The following is an 18,124-nucleotide window of genomic DNA, read 5'->3' on the forward strand; positions in this document are numbered from 1 at the left end:
ATTGTAAGTAAACACATGGCTTCACGAAGCCTCCCACTTAATTTCACAAAGTAGTCTTTGCTGGATTGGCTAGGGGCGAGCTCAAAGTGAGACAGACATTTACTCATTAGCTGATGACATTGGAGGGGTGACCTAACTTCTCTGAATCTCAGTTTCTTCATCTATATGAAGATGAAGATGTAGGGATAATGTTTCATATAGTTATTCTGAGGGTTAAGGGAGAATATATTCTAAGTCCCCAGCAGAGGTTGGCATATATTGCACAATAGATTGCAACTATAAATTGATTAAGTGAATCCATGAAAGGCCTTTGCCTCAGGTTAGTCTTTTGTGTTCCAATTCAATGTGTTTTAATTCAATTCAATTCAATTCGATTTGATTTGATTCAGTTTAATTCAGTTCAAAGACATAGACTTTTAGCCATTAGAAGCAAGAACCCAAGTATTTTATATCTTTCACTAACCCTTCTGACTAACCTTGCAGTTGCCATGGTAACGGCCCCCTCTTCTCTTGGTGACCAGGCTTCATAACTCCAGGTTTCACCCTTCTTCCTTCCTCTACAGTCCAGCGGGAGGAATGACCAGCCCATTAAAGCCAGATCTCTACACGTCTTGATGAAGAAAGAAAATTCTGGGTTTCAGTCATAAAATTTTGTTTTAAATATCTCTATTTCCAGTTTCTGAATCTTGATGTCCTTCCATCTTGGCCACAGTTCCTTTCAGTTGGCCAGAATCAGAGTTGGTTCAGAATCATCTATTTGGGGAGCCTTGGGCCATGCCCAGAGGTGCCACCTAACAAAAATGTTGCCTGTTCACACTTTCTGATTTCCCCCTTTCAGGGCTCCAGCTTGGGGACAGGGAGAAAGGAAATTAAAGGCCAGACGATATGGAATATAACGAGGAGAAATAAAATCAGAAAAAAAGAAGGAAAACCAGGAGGAAAGGGACAAGAAAAATGGAGAGAAAGAAAAAGAGTGTAAATGAAGAAGACAGAACAATGTTGAACAAATGGAATTCAGCCAAATGTGTGATTAGAATGTTAGGTTCTCCTCATATAAATGTTTTTGTCTTTTACTACTGTAAACATATGTATCAAGCAGTACACATTTCTGTAAAGTAAAAAAGAAAAACATTTAAACCTCTCCACTCACTACTCCATTCTTTCCAGAGTTTGCTACCATTGATAGTTTAGTATGTTTCCTACCCAATATTTTCTTTGCATAAAGAAATTTTTTATCCACATAAGGAATCATACCATGAAACTGACCTGTGACATATTGTCTTTCAGCTAATAATATGTACAGAACTTTTCCCCATGTTATTACAATTAGATTTATTTCTTACTTTTTAATAGCTACAGAGTGCACTAACTTGATGTAACTAGTATTTAACTGGTCCCTTGCGTTGATAGGTGTTTAGGCTGGTTTCTTGTTCTCTTCCTTTAAATGGATAACTTGAAAAAGAAAAAAGTCCAAAAATACTGACTAGAAAAAGACATCATTTTACTGGCATCACTCTACACTGTGTGTGTAATTACTCATTGGTACTTAGACTAAGTAGTGCTGCATGAAAATGATAAGCAGAAGAAGTCCCCTTGGTGCTGGGTGATTCCGGCCGGGGAAGCTAGGGGTGTCCATGGTCCCTGGGCCTAGGAGTGAGTGGGAGCCCATGACAGCTGGAACTTCAGTGGAAGGCGAGGCCCTACACACCTGCTTACACAACCTACACACCTGGGTACAAGTGAGGCACCAGGCTGAGTTCTCCAATGAGGAAACAAAGCATCTATGTCTAGTTCCTGGTTCAGGTATTTAGGCAAAGGCAGCAGTTTGGTTAAGAGATCTGGACCTTCCAATATCTGTCTGCTAAGAAGATACAGATATTTTTAGTAAATTAATAAATCATAGGCCATGGAACTTAAAGAAATTAAAGAGCTTGTTTGGTCCTACTCTCTCATGTTACAGCTTAGACAACCAGGACTGGGAACAAAAAACAGTGTTTGGTTTCGCACAGACATACACCCTAGTAGTTTGCGATATCATTTCTACGCTTGTAACCTAGTAACTAAATGATTTCATCCACTGTCTTGTAGGGGAAAGCAGACAATGACCAGGGCTCCAACAGAGTTTTGTGGGCAGTGTTATGGGACCATATAAGGGTACTGGGCATTACTAGGGTGGCTGCATAGAAGAGGTGATATTGGCACTGATAATCTTGAATAGTAAACAGGAATTTTCCAGAAGGACAAGGAGGCAGATAAGAGCTTTTCATGTATGGTCACAACTGGCACATTATTCAAATTGAGAGTAGTATGTGAAATGAATGCATTTTAAGTGTGTGTTGGAACGGTGGGGAGAAGGTGGGCAGTTTCCTTCATGACATGGGAAACTAAATCGAGGTCAATGGATGTTTGATGGATATGGGATCCAGCAAATATATTTGACTATTAACATCCAATTATGATTGCTTGGCAGGTTAGTCTCTACACTGAGGGTTTAAAAACCAAGAATCAGGACTCCCAATTGGTAAATTTCTTAATATAAAACAGTTAAAAAATTAAATTTAATGATGTAGTAAGTATATTAATTAGACTAATAAAGTTTCACTAAAATAGAACTGTCTGAGAAAATGTGGTTTTGGGCGGTGGTCACTGTAAGCACAGGAACCTCCCTCAGCAGGAACCAGAATATATAGGGCCACCCTCTTTCCTAGATATTTATGGAGACACAACAATAAAATTCCTCTTCAGTTTCTCTCTCTCACTGCCTTTTCCAAGTGTGCCCAGATTATCCTTAAAGAATTTTTTCCAAGTTCTCGTCTTGCTCTCTTAACTACAGCTGCTTAACCTTCCCTGGCTTCTCTTTAATTTCCTGAAGCTGCTGTTTTCAAGGGTGTTTCCTTCTTTATTTGCTTTTGATCTCATTCTTGCATCCATTTCCATTTATTACTCATTTCCATGAAAACTTCTGGTTTTATTCAGATATCCACTGTTCCTCTATCCAGCCATGTGCTTCTGGGGACATCTCCATCTCCAGGGGAGTAAATTCTGAGTACTGTATCAATCAAGGTAATCCCATTCCTCTTGCCAGTAATTCATTTAGGAAAGGACTTGTAGTATGGCCAAAGAAACACTACTGGAACTCTGGTGGAGGCTGCTGGGAAAGGTTTCCTAACACCTAAGGAAATGACGTAGGAAAAGATGGCTTTTTCCATATTCTGGATTTTGTGTTGTCTGGATGTCACTTCTGGAATTGCTGCAGCCATTCTGCAACCATGAGGACAGAATAGAACTTGGGTTCTTGATGAGTCATTAAAAACCAGTCCTGGAGTCCACCTTGCATTTGAGCTTCCTGTCATTTGAGATGGTATCTTCATTAAATATACAGAGGGCAGGTAATCCTATTCAGTACAATTCAAAAACCATTTATTGTCTGTGTTCTAAGGTGTGTATGATGGGATGGATGCCATGGCGGGGCGGTGGCTCTGATGGGAGAGAGGGGACTCTGAAGTCCCCACCCCCTGGGACAGCTGGTTTTTGTAGGATTTAAAGAACTGACTTCTCTGAAGCTTCAAAAAGCCTCTGTCATAAACCTAAAGTGGAATTCTGCTGCAGGGAAGAAGCAATCTTCCAGTTTATGCCCTATTGTATGGTGAACAACTGAGCTGTCATCTTCTCTAGGAGCATATTCAAATGAGAAAGTTCTCAGACACAAACAAAAAACAAACTATTTCCTGGGGGCCCAATGGTATTTAAAACTAACGAAGTTCCCAAGGTAAGGCTGACGGAAGAAAAACTGGTGTGCAATCCACTCCAGGATGCAGTGTCCAGAGAAATTGCGTGGTGTGTTGGAATAGAGCCTGGACTTGGAGGCAGAGGTGCGGTTTAAGGATCACTCTGCCACTCACTGGTTTGATGACTTTAGGAAAGTTTTTTAACTTCCTGAGTCTTTGTTCCCTCATCTGTAAAGTGGGCATGCTTGTTCTGGCTCACAAGATTCTTGTGAAGATCAAAGGAGGTAATGGATGTGAAAGTGTTTATAAACTTTGCGGTTAACATGGCAGTCCCTGGGAGATGAGAAGGAAGGAGAGTAACAGTATTAAGTCCAAGTGCTGTGTCTGATTTCCGTGTCTGCTTACGAGGAAGAAAACTTTGCTTTCTTACAGCTTCGTGAAACTAAAACATACACATTCATATGTATTTCAACATGAACTTTAGAGGAATATATAAGAATGACAGGAATTCATAGGGATGCATAGCTATATAGGAGCAGAAAATAAAAAAACTTTCTAAAAATAAATTAAATCTTTAATAATATATAGTAAAATAGCTCCCTATATGCAATGTTATCACTCAATGTATTATTATTATTATTGTTATCATTTTTTTAGGAAGATTAGCCCTGAGTTAACTACTGCCAATCCTCCTTTGTTTTGTTTTTTTTTTTTTTTGCTGAGGAAAACTGGCCCTGAGCTAACATCCATACCCATCTTCCTGTACTTTATATGTGGGACGCCTACCACAGCATGGCTTTTGCCAAGTGGTGCCATGTCTAGACCCAGAATCTGAACCAGTGAACCTCAGGCTGCTGAGAAGTGGAATGTGCAAACTCAACCACTGCGCCACCGGGCCAGCCCCTCAATTTATTATTTTAACAAAATTTTATAAGGTGCATGATTTTGTAGAACTAAGGAATCACATGGACCTTCTTTGAAGGTTATTTGTGCAGTTTTTTTAATTGCAGCTGTATTGTTAACATGGAAGTGCATGGAAGATGCCAGAAAAACAAGGAAAACTGTGTTTTATTCATCAGTATTTTAACTTATTCCTTAAAAATCTACCAGTAGGATATACTCTTGAAAAATAAGAAGCAGTAGGAATATGATTCTATTCCAAGTTAGAAGCAGCAATGTAAAGTTAAATATTTTAACAACAGCTAGGATTATGATTAGTAAGAAGGAAAGCACTTTAGGCTGATTTGTTAATTTGTTAATTAAGTGAACATCTGGGTTTGGTTCATCACTCCCCTTGGAAACCTTGGTTAATTTGTGAGATTTCCATCCCTATTTACTAGAAAGCAGTGAGTCGTCCAGTGTCACACACCAATGACAGCAAAAGTTAATTGGATTCTAGATCCTTTAATATTTCTCCCTTCAGCAATTCCTGGCTGCTTTGAGCGGAACCATGCTCTAAGAGTCTGTATATTTTTGTGAGTATGAGAGAGATACAGAAATGAGAGGACTTACAAGTGATTGAAAAGTGAATTGGAAAAATAAGAATATATGTTTGTGTTTCCTTTGGCTTGTGGTGAGAAACTCTGGAGGGATACACAAAAATAGCCAAACCCCAAACCAAAACCAAAAACTAATAAAAACGGCTATCTTGGTGCATACTTTTTATAGGATTTTGATTTGTGAGTCGTGTGACTATACTATTACCTGTTGAAGAAAAGGCTGTTTAAGAGTGTCTATGGTTTAAAGTTTTCCAGGGTTGGGTCTAGGAAGGGCAACACCAAGATGCAGCCATGGCTCATTGTAGTTAGTATCTGCTCTCCAAGTAAGAGTTGCATGGACTTACACACTGCTCATCAAGCCATGCTGTGGCAGTGTCTCACATACAAAGTAGAGGAAGACTGGCACAGATGTTAGCTCAGGGATAATCTTCCTCAAGCAAAAAGAGGAATATTGGCAACAGATGTTAGCTCAGGGCCAATCCTCCTCACCAAAATAAATAAAATAAAATAACTGATGCCATTAAAAAAAAAAAAAAAAGAGTTGCAATGGCCTCAGGGAGAGAGGGGATTCAAGACTGAGAAAGGAGGGGAAAGGTGAATGGACCTGGGCAACTGGGTGACTGAGAAAGCTGACCTGCTCTCTCCTAGCCCTGTAAAGGGATTGCAACCTTTCTTGGGCTCTGACAATTAGAAATTGTATTCAGCTTAGAAGCCCCTCCTTCCACATCCACCTGTACATGCTGTGTGATCTCGGTGATATAAAACCTTACTCACAAATGAAAGGGAATTCATCATACTAGTTATTAACCTCATTTCTGCCTTTACCTTGCCTTTGTAAACTCTCATTGTTCTCTCATTCTGTTTTCTTTATCAACTTTATTCTTTTGGGGGTGTATTTTATCTTGTTATAATATGCATTTATATGAGCTACCATAAATCCTTCCTGGAACTGGAAGGAGTATGAATAAACAAATGCATAACCAATCTAGGAAATGCTAACACACTATTTCTGAGAGGTGAGATTACAAGTGATTTTATATTATTTTCCCAGCTTTATTGAGATATAATTGACATATAACATTGTGTAAGTTTTAGGTGTCATGACTTGGTACGTGTATATATTGTGAAATAATTACCACAATAAGGTTAGTTAACACATCCATCATCTCACATAATTACAATTTTTTTTTCGTGGGAACATTTAAGATGTACTCTCTACAAGTGATTTTAATTGTCTTATGGTTAGCCTTCTGCATTTCCAAGTATATATATATTTTTTACAATGGGCATGAATTCCTTTTCTAATTAGATAAAATACTTTTTTACCAAATGCAGGAGAAAATATTTGTGGTAGGACTGATGGACTTTTCCAGCAGAAAAATATATAATGGTGGTAGAGAAAGAACACCAGGAAGGGGTTGTCTTAATTTTCCTTTTACCATGTGCTTCTACGAGACTATGAGAGGTACAGTGTAAATATAGTGGTTCACTTGAGACACTTGAAAAAAGAAATGGTATTTTGATTTCTTTCTTCTGCAGAAAATAATAGACCATGAAACGTAAAGTCAGTAAATATAACCATATATTTTCTTTTCTAATAGTTGCAATGTGAACCACTGTACAGATCTAATGTCATTAATGTTATTTTAAAATCCTCTACTGTTGGATATTTGGGTTGTTTCTACCTTTATTTCTCTAGAATGAAATCCTAAAGAGTGGCATTGCCAGGTCAGAGTGTTTGCAGCCAATGTTATTAAACATAAATATTCCTCTTTCATCTTCAAGATCTGCAAGACTCAGAAGACCATTCTGTCTCCACTCTCTGGGCCTCACTGTACCCGGAGCAGTTGCCTTGGGCCACTTGGTATATCTTCTTCTCTCTAGGCCTCAGGTGGCCTTCCCCTCACAGAGTTTCTGCAGTCTGACCCTTAGTCACCTAGTAGTTTTATCTGATATCTTTGGGGGTTGTAAAATGGTGTTTTCTAATTCTACCATTTGGTCTCTAACTGGTTATTTTTAATACAGCAGTAAACAAGGAAGAAGACATTTCCCAGAATCAACAATTTAATAAAGTAAAAATTCCAAGCATGAAGCCATGAGAGAGCAAGATTCTTATTTCAGTAGTTCTCTACAATCTATACTTTATTGCATGTGGCGAAATAAGGATAAAAAATCTAATTCTACAATCTGACTTTTATGTAAATTTTTACTCTACAAGACAAAAAATCAAGGCCATATAAAAGCAAAAACAGAATAATTTATTTGAATCCATCTTTCCTTGAAAAAAATAAAAATAAGACTTTACTAAGTCTTTTTCTTCAGTGTTTTATAAGTCTTTTCAAAAACGTCATTGATGATCAACAACCTAGAAGAAGGCACAGTGCTGCTCTTGGGATAGCCATCCTCCACCCTTATCATTCTGTGGCACAAATAGCAAGAAGGAAATTTGGGAATGAAATAAAAAAATAAATATGGCAATCTTAACAGTAATGAGAATTTAATAAAACAAAGCTTGCTGAAAATTTTAGAAATATAAAGTTTCCACATTTGTAGGTTAGATAGGATAGTGTCAATGTTGATGGAAGTAAAAGTACAGATTAGAACTACTGAACTTTTTAGAGAAACTTGAGACTAAAAAAGTGGAAAGCCCCATCCTTTTCTTCTTCCCAGTCAGCGTGATAAGACTGATCACTGAAGACTATCTCCCCACCACATCATCCTCTGTACACAATGCTTCGTGTGTGTTGGAAAACCTGCAGTCCAGTTTTTATAAATGACTCTATTCTGCATTTAAAAGGAAAAATGAGTAAGGGGCATAGGGTTTGATTTCTTCACTGATTCCGGATGAGTATACATTTTCACTGTTTTTCCTCAAAAATGTTCCTTCATTATTTCACTCCAATGCACTGCTTTGCACACGAATGCTCACCTGGCAAAGAGATGTCATAAGATATGTAAAATGTTCTACAGACTTCCAATTCTACAGGTAGAAGTACTTCAAATTCTCTTGTTCCTTTCCATAGCTATGAATAATATGAGTGCTTTGAACTAGTTCAAGAAAATTACATTTATAAACCAATAAGTATGAATAAGCAATCATTAAATTCTGTAGATAATTTCCTTCTGAATCTAAAGGTTTACGTACTTGAATGTCCTATTTTTAAGATACTAACAGCCAGTCTTTGGTTCAAGACAAACCATGCCAAGAACATTTAATGAGGTCAACTGACAGAATTTAAATAAATGCAGCCATAAGTTCAATAAACAAATAATCGGGCTGAGTACTCGAATATGAACACAGGCCAACTTAACAATTTGTTAAACATCAGTCCAATTAGGTAATAGATACATGTAGTTATGAAGAGAACATTGCCAGAATAGTCTAAGAGACACAGAAAAAATTTTTTGGCTGTCTTTCCTATCTCAGAAGCAACCACCAAATAGAGGTAAAAGAAAGCGGAAAATTACTATTCTTTACCCAGAGCTGGTATTCACTTTGGAAAGAGGGGATGAGAGAGATTCATTAACCACCTGTAATACCTGCATTATTCATGAAATTGATCTTTGAATTTCATTGGATCTAGACAATAAAACCATAGGCAATCAGGAGAGAAAAATGGTCTCTGCACATTTAGGCAATATTTATTTTATTGAGGAATATTTATTCTACTAAGGCCCACTAGTCTTTACTTAAAATAAGCAAGCAGGAGCCCACTAAATTATGATATCCTTAAAAGCCAGTCTCATTTAATCTCTATCCCGAGCACATAGTTAATGTCCTGGAAATGTTTGTGGTTTGACTGTAAGTAAAATAAGTGCAAAACAGTGTCTGATGAAATAACAGGAAAACATTCTACTTGTTTGCCTTTAAAATTTAGAATAGGTAACATAAATCTGCATTCAAAGAAAATAACACTTTTAAAAATGTTAGCTCCCCTTTAGGATGAGTTGGAAGAGAAACAGAGGAGGAAAATTTTAATAGAGATATTAGAGGGAGAGGAGACAGAGTACAGAGGAAGCCAAGAAAAGAGAAGGGCAGATTCAGAGAGGAAAGATATCAATGGATGGAGGTAAAGGCAGAGAGAATCATGGGAAGACACACACACAAAAAGGGAAGCAAGAAAAGGCTGAGAAAACTGGGAAGAAGGAGGTGAGGAGAGGCCAAGGGATGGGAGTGTGAGTTGGTGCCCTTGGGTTGACTGCCCCTAGAAGGAGCATGTCCCCAATAGAAGTTTTGAATAGTCCTTTATGTGCCTGAAAAGAACATTTCTGCTTTATTTTCAACCTTCAAAGTTTATTTCTGAAATAAAGTTTTATATTCCCAAGAAATTCTAAAGATATTGCTCATATTTGAAATAGTCTAGTTTCAGGAAGGTGATTTTTTTTTACATGCAAAACCAACCTAATCACTTTATGTTCTGAAGTTGTAGCTGCCATATCCCACAGTTTAAAATCAGCATTTATTTAATTATTATAAGCCTTAAACCTCAAGTTTTCACTCGGTGTTTTTTTCTTTTTTAGAGATTGGCACCTGAGCTAACATCTGTTGCCAATCTTTGTGTTTTTTTTCCCTTCCTCTTCTCCTCAAAGCCCCCCAGTATAGCTGTATATTCTAGTTGTAGGTCCTTCTGGTTGAGCTATGTGGGACGCCGCCTCAGTGGTGATGAGCGGTGCCGTGTCCATGCCCAGGATCTGAACTGGTGAAACCCTGGGCCACTGAAGCAGAGCGCACGAATTTAACCACTTGGCCATGGGGCTGGCCCTGTTTGCATTCTAACTGAAAAAAAAAAATCATACGTAGAATAAAGGACATATAGAAAAACAAATAAAATTTTTAATTGGATACAATCTCAAAATTTGGAAGCAGGCACACTCTCAAAATCCTTTCTATTCCTTATATTTAACAAAGAAAAAGATCCCTGAATTTTCTACTCCAGAAAGTAAGGAGGGTTAGGTACTATTTTAGAGAGTTTTTTTTTTTCTTCTTTAACTGTCATGGAATAATATTCTATTCTTCTATTCCACTAGATTAATAATATAATGCTTTAAAATGATTTTCTTTTCTTTTCAAACCAGAATTTCCTAGCTCCAACAGGCCTGCTTTTAATTTCCCTGACTCTCTTTTCTCCAGGCTCCCTGAGACCAGAAGGAATGCACTGACCAGATCCTCTGAGGGGCTCTTGCGTCTTCTTTAGCCCTTAAATGACCGCACAGCTCCCCCAGGACCGGGTGTCCTCCCCTAAGATGATTTCCCATGAATTCATCCACTGCTAGCTGTTATTTTTGGTGTTTACCCAGAGGTGTGCATGAATTACTTTGCTGGAACTGTTTCTTTTGCCAGAGGGGAAGTTCCTTTGTGTGGTTGTTGATGTTCTTTTCAAAGTCAATAAATGACAAATAAAGAAATGATGGAAGATGATTTGTGGCAGTTATGCCTACAGGCAGCTACTGCGCAGAAAAAAGGGAAGTTCATTTCATCATTTCAAAAGGCTGTAGGCTTAGTTTCTCCACGGCGGGAAGGGAGGGCAACTCCTTAGTGTCAGCCCTGAGGTTAACTCAATAAGTAGTTTCCTGGCTTTGGCCTCAGCTCAGGTTTTATCATCTCCAGGTGCGAGGCCAGTCCTCATTGTGGTTCTCTTCACTTGGGGGTAGATTGCTTTGTATCTGTGAGAGGTTGGGCATTTGATGGTGACAGTGTTGTGCACATTTTGTAGGGTTTTTTTCCTGGTCCTATTTGTAGTGACAGATCATTCATTCTAAAACCACCATAGCCACTGGAAAATCACCCAGATAACTAAGATGGCTTGAGAACTGGATTAAAGATCCCTTTCACACCCGGATTTGGATTCACTGGGGGAAATGTTGGATTCTAGAGATCTGCATCTAGCCCACAGGCCCAAGTGCACAGCCCCAGAAGACACTTGTGTGTTTGCCTGTTTTATTTCTTAAAACTATTTTCAGGTGGGGAAGTGTGTTCAAATGTACAGAGGCTATAATTTCCCATTTTAATATTTTTCTTCTGAGCCTTTCAATAAATTCTGGGGAAAGCAGGAGCTGAAAGCCAAATCTCTCCAAAGCAACATAACACCAAATGCAAATTCATACTTACTCTGGATGGTCTTGCTGTTGGGCAGGGATGTGCTGAATAACTTCATAAATTGTACTGTGCAAATCTTGTCCTGATATACTATCAGAGGCTGGAACAGACCTTGGCATCTAGAAAATGTGGCACATTAAAAGAAATTAGCGGACTAGTAAATAGTATTTCCACTATGCTGCATAGTTGAAAGCAACTGGAAGTAGTGATGGTTAGAGAACTGGAACTGTTTATCTTCCCTACAATGTTCATTTCCTCCTTGCTACAGCTCCCTGCACTTACCCTATGGTAGTCTGTGCAGCAGCATAGCTATGAGGTCAGAAGAGGAATAGCTTGACTAAACCATCACTTTTTTTCTTCATTTAAGAAAAAAGCTGGCAGTACTGTAAAGGGAATACAACAGAAAGAAAAAGTAGCAAAAGAGAAGATATCAGGAAAGTTTAGAATCAGAGAGCATATATTACTATCTTTTACGTTACATCTCGATTATCTTTTTGACCCTATTTGCCAATTATGTGTGCAATAATTGTTGAAAAGAAAGAATAATGTACAGTCAAAAGCCCTCATCACATTGCAAGTTTGTAAAGACAGTACCAAGAAATATAGAACACACAAAGGGAGATGTTTTAGTTTGAATGCAGTAATGGGGCTTGGATGAATGTGGAAAGTATAGTAGTGTATTCCCGTCAGATAAAAATCAAGATATATTTTATTGAAAGTGGCATTCATGTTTGATTAACTCCCTTTCTTTGTATTTGATAATTTTCTTCTTCCTGTAAACATTGCTTTCCAATTATTTAGCTAAAGTCTGGTTCCCCTCCTCATCCCAAACTCTTCCTATTTTCATCACACTTCCAACCTCTTTCTGTTCTTTATATTTATATAGCTCCACCTAGAGGACTCGGCCCTTGATAAATCATCTGAGGAGTTCTCTCTCTCACCTCAGTTTGACCTGCTAGGTTATATTGGAAGATCTTAGCTTTATGTTTTTCTGAAATTTCCTGTTTCCAATCCACTTGCTAAAGTTCTCATGGGCAGTCCTAGGATATGAGTTTCATCCCATCCTTTCTGTATCAAGGAGATTTTTGGTTTACAGTTTGTACTTGAGATCAACTCTTGGTTTTCTTTGGTAGGGAGGTGTTCAGGGGCTATGATAAATGCACTCTATAGATAATAACTAACTCATGTCACACTAGAGCTGTTAAAAAGTAATAAATTTGTACATTTCATGCCATTGCTTTCTGTCCAACCCTCCAAAGACGTGCAAAATGGACAGTGAATTGTACAGCAAATAGAGAGGAGTATTCCATCTGCACACATATCACAACAAGCTAAGAGATGCATCTGATTTTTAAAAACTCAAAAAGTTAGTAATTCAACTTATTTCCTTTCCTAACATCCATTTTGAGACCTTGGTTTTATTATTATTTTCCCTTTTCTTCTTGAAACGGTTGTATTCAGCTGCTAATCTTCACACATAACTGCCATTCTGGCTCCTTCTCACACAGATCCTCCTACTCATGTTCTGGCCCTCATCTCCTCCTTTGGTGGTTGCTGTTGATTTCTCACTTCCATCCAAAGCACCTGATACCACCGATGAAGAACCTCAGCTGATTCATCAGGAGTTTTCAGCTTTGAAGATGGGCACGGCTGCAAATCAAGTTATTCTAATTATGACAGAAATAAGTGGGGCTTCTGATATATAATCAAAGCATGCATTTCTCTGCCTCAAGTCTTGAGGATTGTAGTATTTTGAGCAAATAGAGGTTCTCACAATAAATCTTACAACTAAATACTGATTAACGACAAGGTTAGATTTAAAGTTTCTTACGTAGATCTCACTCCTTTCTAATGAATTCCTAGGAATAAAAACTGTGCATTATTTTAAATAAACTCCTGACTTCAAAAATTCAATTCCAAGTCTTATCAGCTCTTCAGTTTCCTGCTCTTCCGTTTAAAAGCCACACCTGAGAGGGGTGCTTTCTGCCACGGAGAGAAGCTGTTTGAAATAACTGATCCACCAAATATTTATTTTTGTCTTTTCTGGTTGTAGAAGTGAAGGGTGAGACAATCTTATCTGAGACTGAATAGGGCATTGCAAAAGTTCTGCCCTTCATCTGTGATGACATGGGCACTGGTGCTCTTGACTCACCCTTAGGAGGGTCAAATCTAATCAACCCCCTCCATTACTCACATGGCATTTGTGAAGTAATGTCCAGGAAACTTACTGGATGAACCTCACACATGGATAGAGTTCTCTGAACAAGGGAGGTAACCAATCCCTAATGACAAACAGTTCTTCAAAAAAGAGGAAATGAAAATGCCCAGAAGCAAGTAGTCAGTTTATGGCCCCTTCCTTACAGAATTAGGAGAATAAGGAAGCAGAGGAAAGATTGGTCCTACACAAATCTATAGAAATGTTAATGAGCTGATTAGCTGAGAGAAACATTCTGCATGCCTGTTAGACAAAAGCGATTCGTTTAAAAGACCCGGTCTTTGCAGACCAAAAAAATGGCTTCAACTGTTTAAAAGCTCCCCCTCTCACATCTCAGGTACCTTTAGGATAAAAATAAAGATATGTACCTGCATACTGTGGGTTTATATGGTACCTTCAAGGGTATGCTCAATTGTCTTTGCAATTTCCTCAAGAGAAATGAGGGGAAAATGAAGGGGAAACTGGGGAACAGAAAGTTCAGTGAAGTGACAGGCTGCGGTCATCAAAGCGATGCAGAATGATTTAAATCAGGGTCTCCTGATTTATTCAGTTCTGTTGACCTTGAACCCAGTTAGTTCTTTCTTCACTGAGCTTACCAAGTAAAGAATGTTTATGAATTAGTGTAACTTCCTTGTGCGTGTTAGCCTTATTTATAAAGGCTGAGAAAGGCGCTTTAGCTCCCCGGATCCAGCAATGTCATTCATTGTAGAGTGAGTAAACACTGCTGAGGGTAATGTAGCCATTTGACCATACTGTCCGAGGGCTTAAGTGAATGCTGTTTACACCTCTGCTGAAGCAGAATTCTACTTTTTGGCTAATCAGCCACTAGGAAAACCAACCCTAGGAACACCAGAAGCATCTGGAAAAGCAACAAATTCATATATTCCGAAGTCATCCAGAGCATCTTCATGGCCTGAAATGGAAAACAAATACTACTTACAAACCAAATGCCTGGAATTGCTATTGTTTTTCTTTTCAAACCTTTGTAAAACTTATCTTTATTGTTTGCTTCAAGTGGTATGTGTATAAAACGAATTTAACATTTCCTAATCCCCTCTAGTTATATTGCCACTAAGCAGTGTTGGAAATCACTCTTTCTGAAGCTGAGAATTGAAACTGAACTGGACCAATTATTTTTAGAGCCTGACGTGGGAACAGTGTATTACATAAACACATCAAATAAACACAGGTGGGCAGGCTTGTCCTTTGTAACTCTCAGTTACCAGAAGCTTACGGACATTAAGGCTTCAGCCTGGCAGTCATAGTGGCTCTTAATCCACCCATAATATCTACTGCACCCTGCTTGATCTAACGGAGACCACCAGGACTAATAAGAATAAATAACTATAGCTGCCCATATATTCAAAATATAAACCAATACAATAGCAATTTACTATCATCAGTAAAATGACGGGAGTATAGTGGTTGGGAGGAACGAGATAGTCTCTGGGGCTGGACTCTGACATTCTCCTATTTGTGAGAAACGACTAGACAAGGGGAAGCAGACCTGCACTTACTAAGCATCCAGGCATGTATTAGGCAGTCCACCTACATCATTGTATTTAATTCTCATAGCAACTCTGGGGGGAAGTTATTATCTCTATTATATAGATGAGGAAGTTGAGGTCAGGAAAGGTAACAAATTTTCCCAAAGTGACTTTGGGGTAAAGTGGCATATATGGGGCTGAAACCCAGCTCCGTGTGACTCTGAGGCCTGAGCAAAAACATGATTGTGAACTTGTAACCACTCAGTAGGTAGTCAGCAGTGATGGCAATGAGGGGCAAGCGGGGGGCCTGAGAAGCTGCAAACCTGTCAAACCCCCTTTCCTCTTCTCCCTGGGATGGAGCTGCCAGCACTGAGCTGCCTTAGGAACTCACAAGGAGGGAGAGCCCTGGGCATTTTCAAACCAAGAATACGATCAATGGAATAGAATTCAGCAGAACCCAGTGACAGTGGGCAAGTGACAATCTCTCTGAGCCTTAGTTCTCTTGACTGTAAAATGGAGTTAAGAGTGCCCTTCAGGCTTATCTTACAGACTTGTGGGACTTAAATGAAACCAATACAAGGGACAGCACTTTGTAAAGAGAAGGACTATTGAAAGGTAAGGGACTGTTACCATTATATCAATATTAGCTTATATGAATTCTATTATATAAACAGAACGTTAGATATAATAATTAATATCAACAAGATTAATTAATATACATTAAGATTGATAATAGCCCCTTGCAGCCTGGCCATTACCTGAAAATGTTCGAGCTTTCCTGTATTCCATTTTTGGCCTGAAAAGACAAATTGGCATTTCTGTGAATCAATAACTGAGGAAAAAGCATTCAAGAAAACTTTCATAGAAACATATGCATTACCTGCTTTCTAGCTTCTGTCTTATAACTAAAACCAAGAAAGAAAGAAACACAGTAAGATACTTTTTAGTAGATACATAAAACCATTAAAAATTTTTTTTTCTAATTTTAACCTACTTTTGTAGGGTTGATATTTTTTCCATAGGAGGAGAAGACACATGGAAATAATCAAGAAGAGTGATATTCCAGTTATACTTGCTAAAGGGGACAAAGATTTCCCTTTTTGTGCAAGCTTCTCCAGTCCTAAACAAAAGACAAATATATTTTTAATATTTTTATTAAAGATCAATAGTAAATTACTATGTAGTTTGATTTGTTTATGCTTTATCTTAAGTGAGACACTACTGCAAATATATATATATTATACATGTATACAGAAACATATAAAACACAATTATACATATGTGTATATATAAATATATACATGTACATAAATACACAGACATAAATATGTATATATATACAGAGAGAGAGAGAATGAACGAGAGATCAAACGGAAGGAATGCACTTACTGTAGAGAACACACTGAACTCTCTGAGGATATTGTGATTGGAAATGTGGTGAGCTGCCCAGGAAAATACTGATATGTTGTACTAGATGTAGCAAATAGCTCATGTCCTACTTTTCAATAGTGTTCACCACCATTTAACTTAGATCTGCTTGATCTCATTGTATAAAACATCCCCAGATGTTAGGTTGTTCTCTCTTTCCTTCCATCTCACTCTTTTAGCATAATTCAGGTATGTTAATTTTCTAGGGAGTTGGTATGTGATTAAAGGTGCTAGAGGGGACGTGTTTATTTCAAATATACTTTACTGATTTTGGACCAGTAAAGAAATTTTAATCCGTAAAATAGAATGTATATGTGAATTTCAAGAAAATTTTTAAAGTGCCATCTTGTTGTTTTTTTTTAATTCTCCCCAAAGACCCCCGGTACGTAGCTGTATATTGTAGTTGTGAGTGCCTCTGGTTGTGGCATGTGGGACGCCACTTCAGTATGGCCTGACAAGCAGTGCCATGTGCATGCCCAGGATCAGAACCGGTGAAACCCTGGACCGCTGATGCAGAGATGCAAACTTAATCATTCGGCCACAGGGCTGGCCCCTAAAGTCCCATCTTGTGATTAAAGTTTACTTTGTTTTGCGTCATTCCCTTTACTGATATTACTATATAAAATGTAGGGCTAACAGCTAACATCTACTGAGTGCTTACAATATGTCAGGCTCTGTTGTAAGAGTGCATGATACATATACCCACTGAACGTTCACAACAATTTTATTAGGGGAGTATTATTATTATTATCCCCCATTACAGATGAGGAAGCTGAGGCTTGCCATAGGTGACTCAGGTAATAAGTGGCAGAGTCCAGATGGGAACCCAGGCTCCTGACACTTTGTGCTGCCTCCCTTTAATGCTATTTTAACACAACTTATTAACCATGGCAATGTTAATACCAGATCTAGCCTATAATATGTTTAGCCAGAGAGTTAATCTATAAAGTGGCAAGTAGTTGTGACCTCCAACCAATGCGAGTAACAGATGTGAATCAGATATTGATGTGGAAACGAATTGTGGCAGTTTGCCTGTCTTTGTCCAACTTAGTGTGGGAGTGAAAGCCATGGGATGTCAATTCTGTTCTGCAGTGATGGAGAACAGCCTGGAGAAGCTGGGTGTGGTGAAGAACATGGTGGCCACTCAGCTCTGCAATAAGTACCCAGCCTGCACTTTATCGTAAAGCTTCTGCCAAGGTCTCCAGCAGCCAGGATAAGGAGGAAACCTTCATCTTTTTCTTCTTTCACCATAGACCTATACCTTCTCTTGGCTTTTCTACCTATAACATTCATTTTTTAATCTTTCCACAACCTCTTCATAATGTAGTGCAGATCATATATGCCAAACCCCAGTTAAAAAGTCGTAGAAATGAGTTATCTCTTCTGATTTTCCCATATAATGCTGTTCGCTTATTCCCCTTAAGTCCTCAAGAGTTAAGCAAGGTTGTTTTTCACTATCAAAAATCTTTACCATTTCTGACGAGAAGTTTATAAATTTCTGATGTGCATTTAAAGAATTGTGTTCTTAAAATGTCCATTCTTTGAGCTTACAATACCTGTGTAATATTTATTGTCTTTAAATAGATTTTAAATTAAACTCATAAATTTTGGATGGAAGAAATAAATTCAAGGCGGTATAAAATGAATTAGAATGGCAATTTATTGGTTCT

The 18,124-nt window shown here is 38.2% G+C and overlaps 1 protein-coding gene across 9 annotated transcripts in view; it reads right to left on the minus strand.

Annotated features, from left to right (window-relative positions):
- Positions 1–7,430: 7,430 nt before the first annotated feature.
- HEPACAM2 (HEPACAM family member 2) overlaps positions 7,431–18,124 on the minus strand; it is a 35,808-nt gene continuing 25,114 nt past the window's right edge. For 2 of the 9 annotated variants that reach the window (XM_070615654.1, XM_070615653.1), the window contains exons 5-10: positions 16,021–16,146; positions 15,907–15,931; positions 15,785–15,822; positions 14,379–14,452; positions 11,337–11,443; positions 7,431–8,156 (exon numbers count right to left, since the gene is read on the minus strand). In XM_070615654.1, the coding sequence (XP_070471755.1) occupies positions 8,153–8,156; positions 11,337–11,443; positions 14,379–14,452; positions 15,785–15,822; positions 15,907–15,931; positions 16,021–16,146 (374 nt within the window). In that variant the 3' untranslated portion in view covers positions 7,431–8,152. Of the gene's footprint in view, positions 8,157–11,332; positions 11,444–11,606; positions 14,453–15,784; positions 15,823–15,906; positions 15,932–16,020; positions 16,147–18,124 lie in introns of those variants that run through there. The other 7 variants (XM_070615655.1, XM_008526148.2, XM_070615657.1 and 4 more) reach the window with 5 other exon arrangements.

This window comes from Equus przewalskii, chromosome 4 (assembly GCF_037783145.1).
Source record: "Equus przewalskii isolate Varuska chromosome 4, EquPr2, whole genome shotgun sequence".
NCBI classification, from domain to species: Eukaryota; Metazoa; Chordata; class Mammalia; order Perissodactyla; family Equidae; genus Equus; species Equus przewalskii.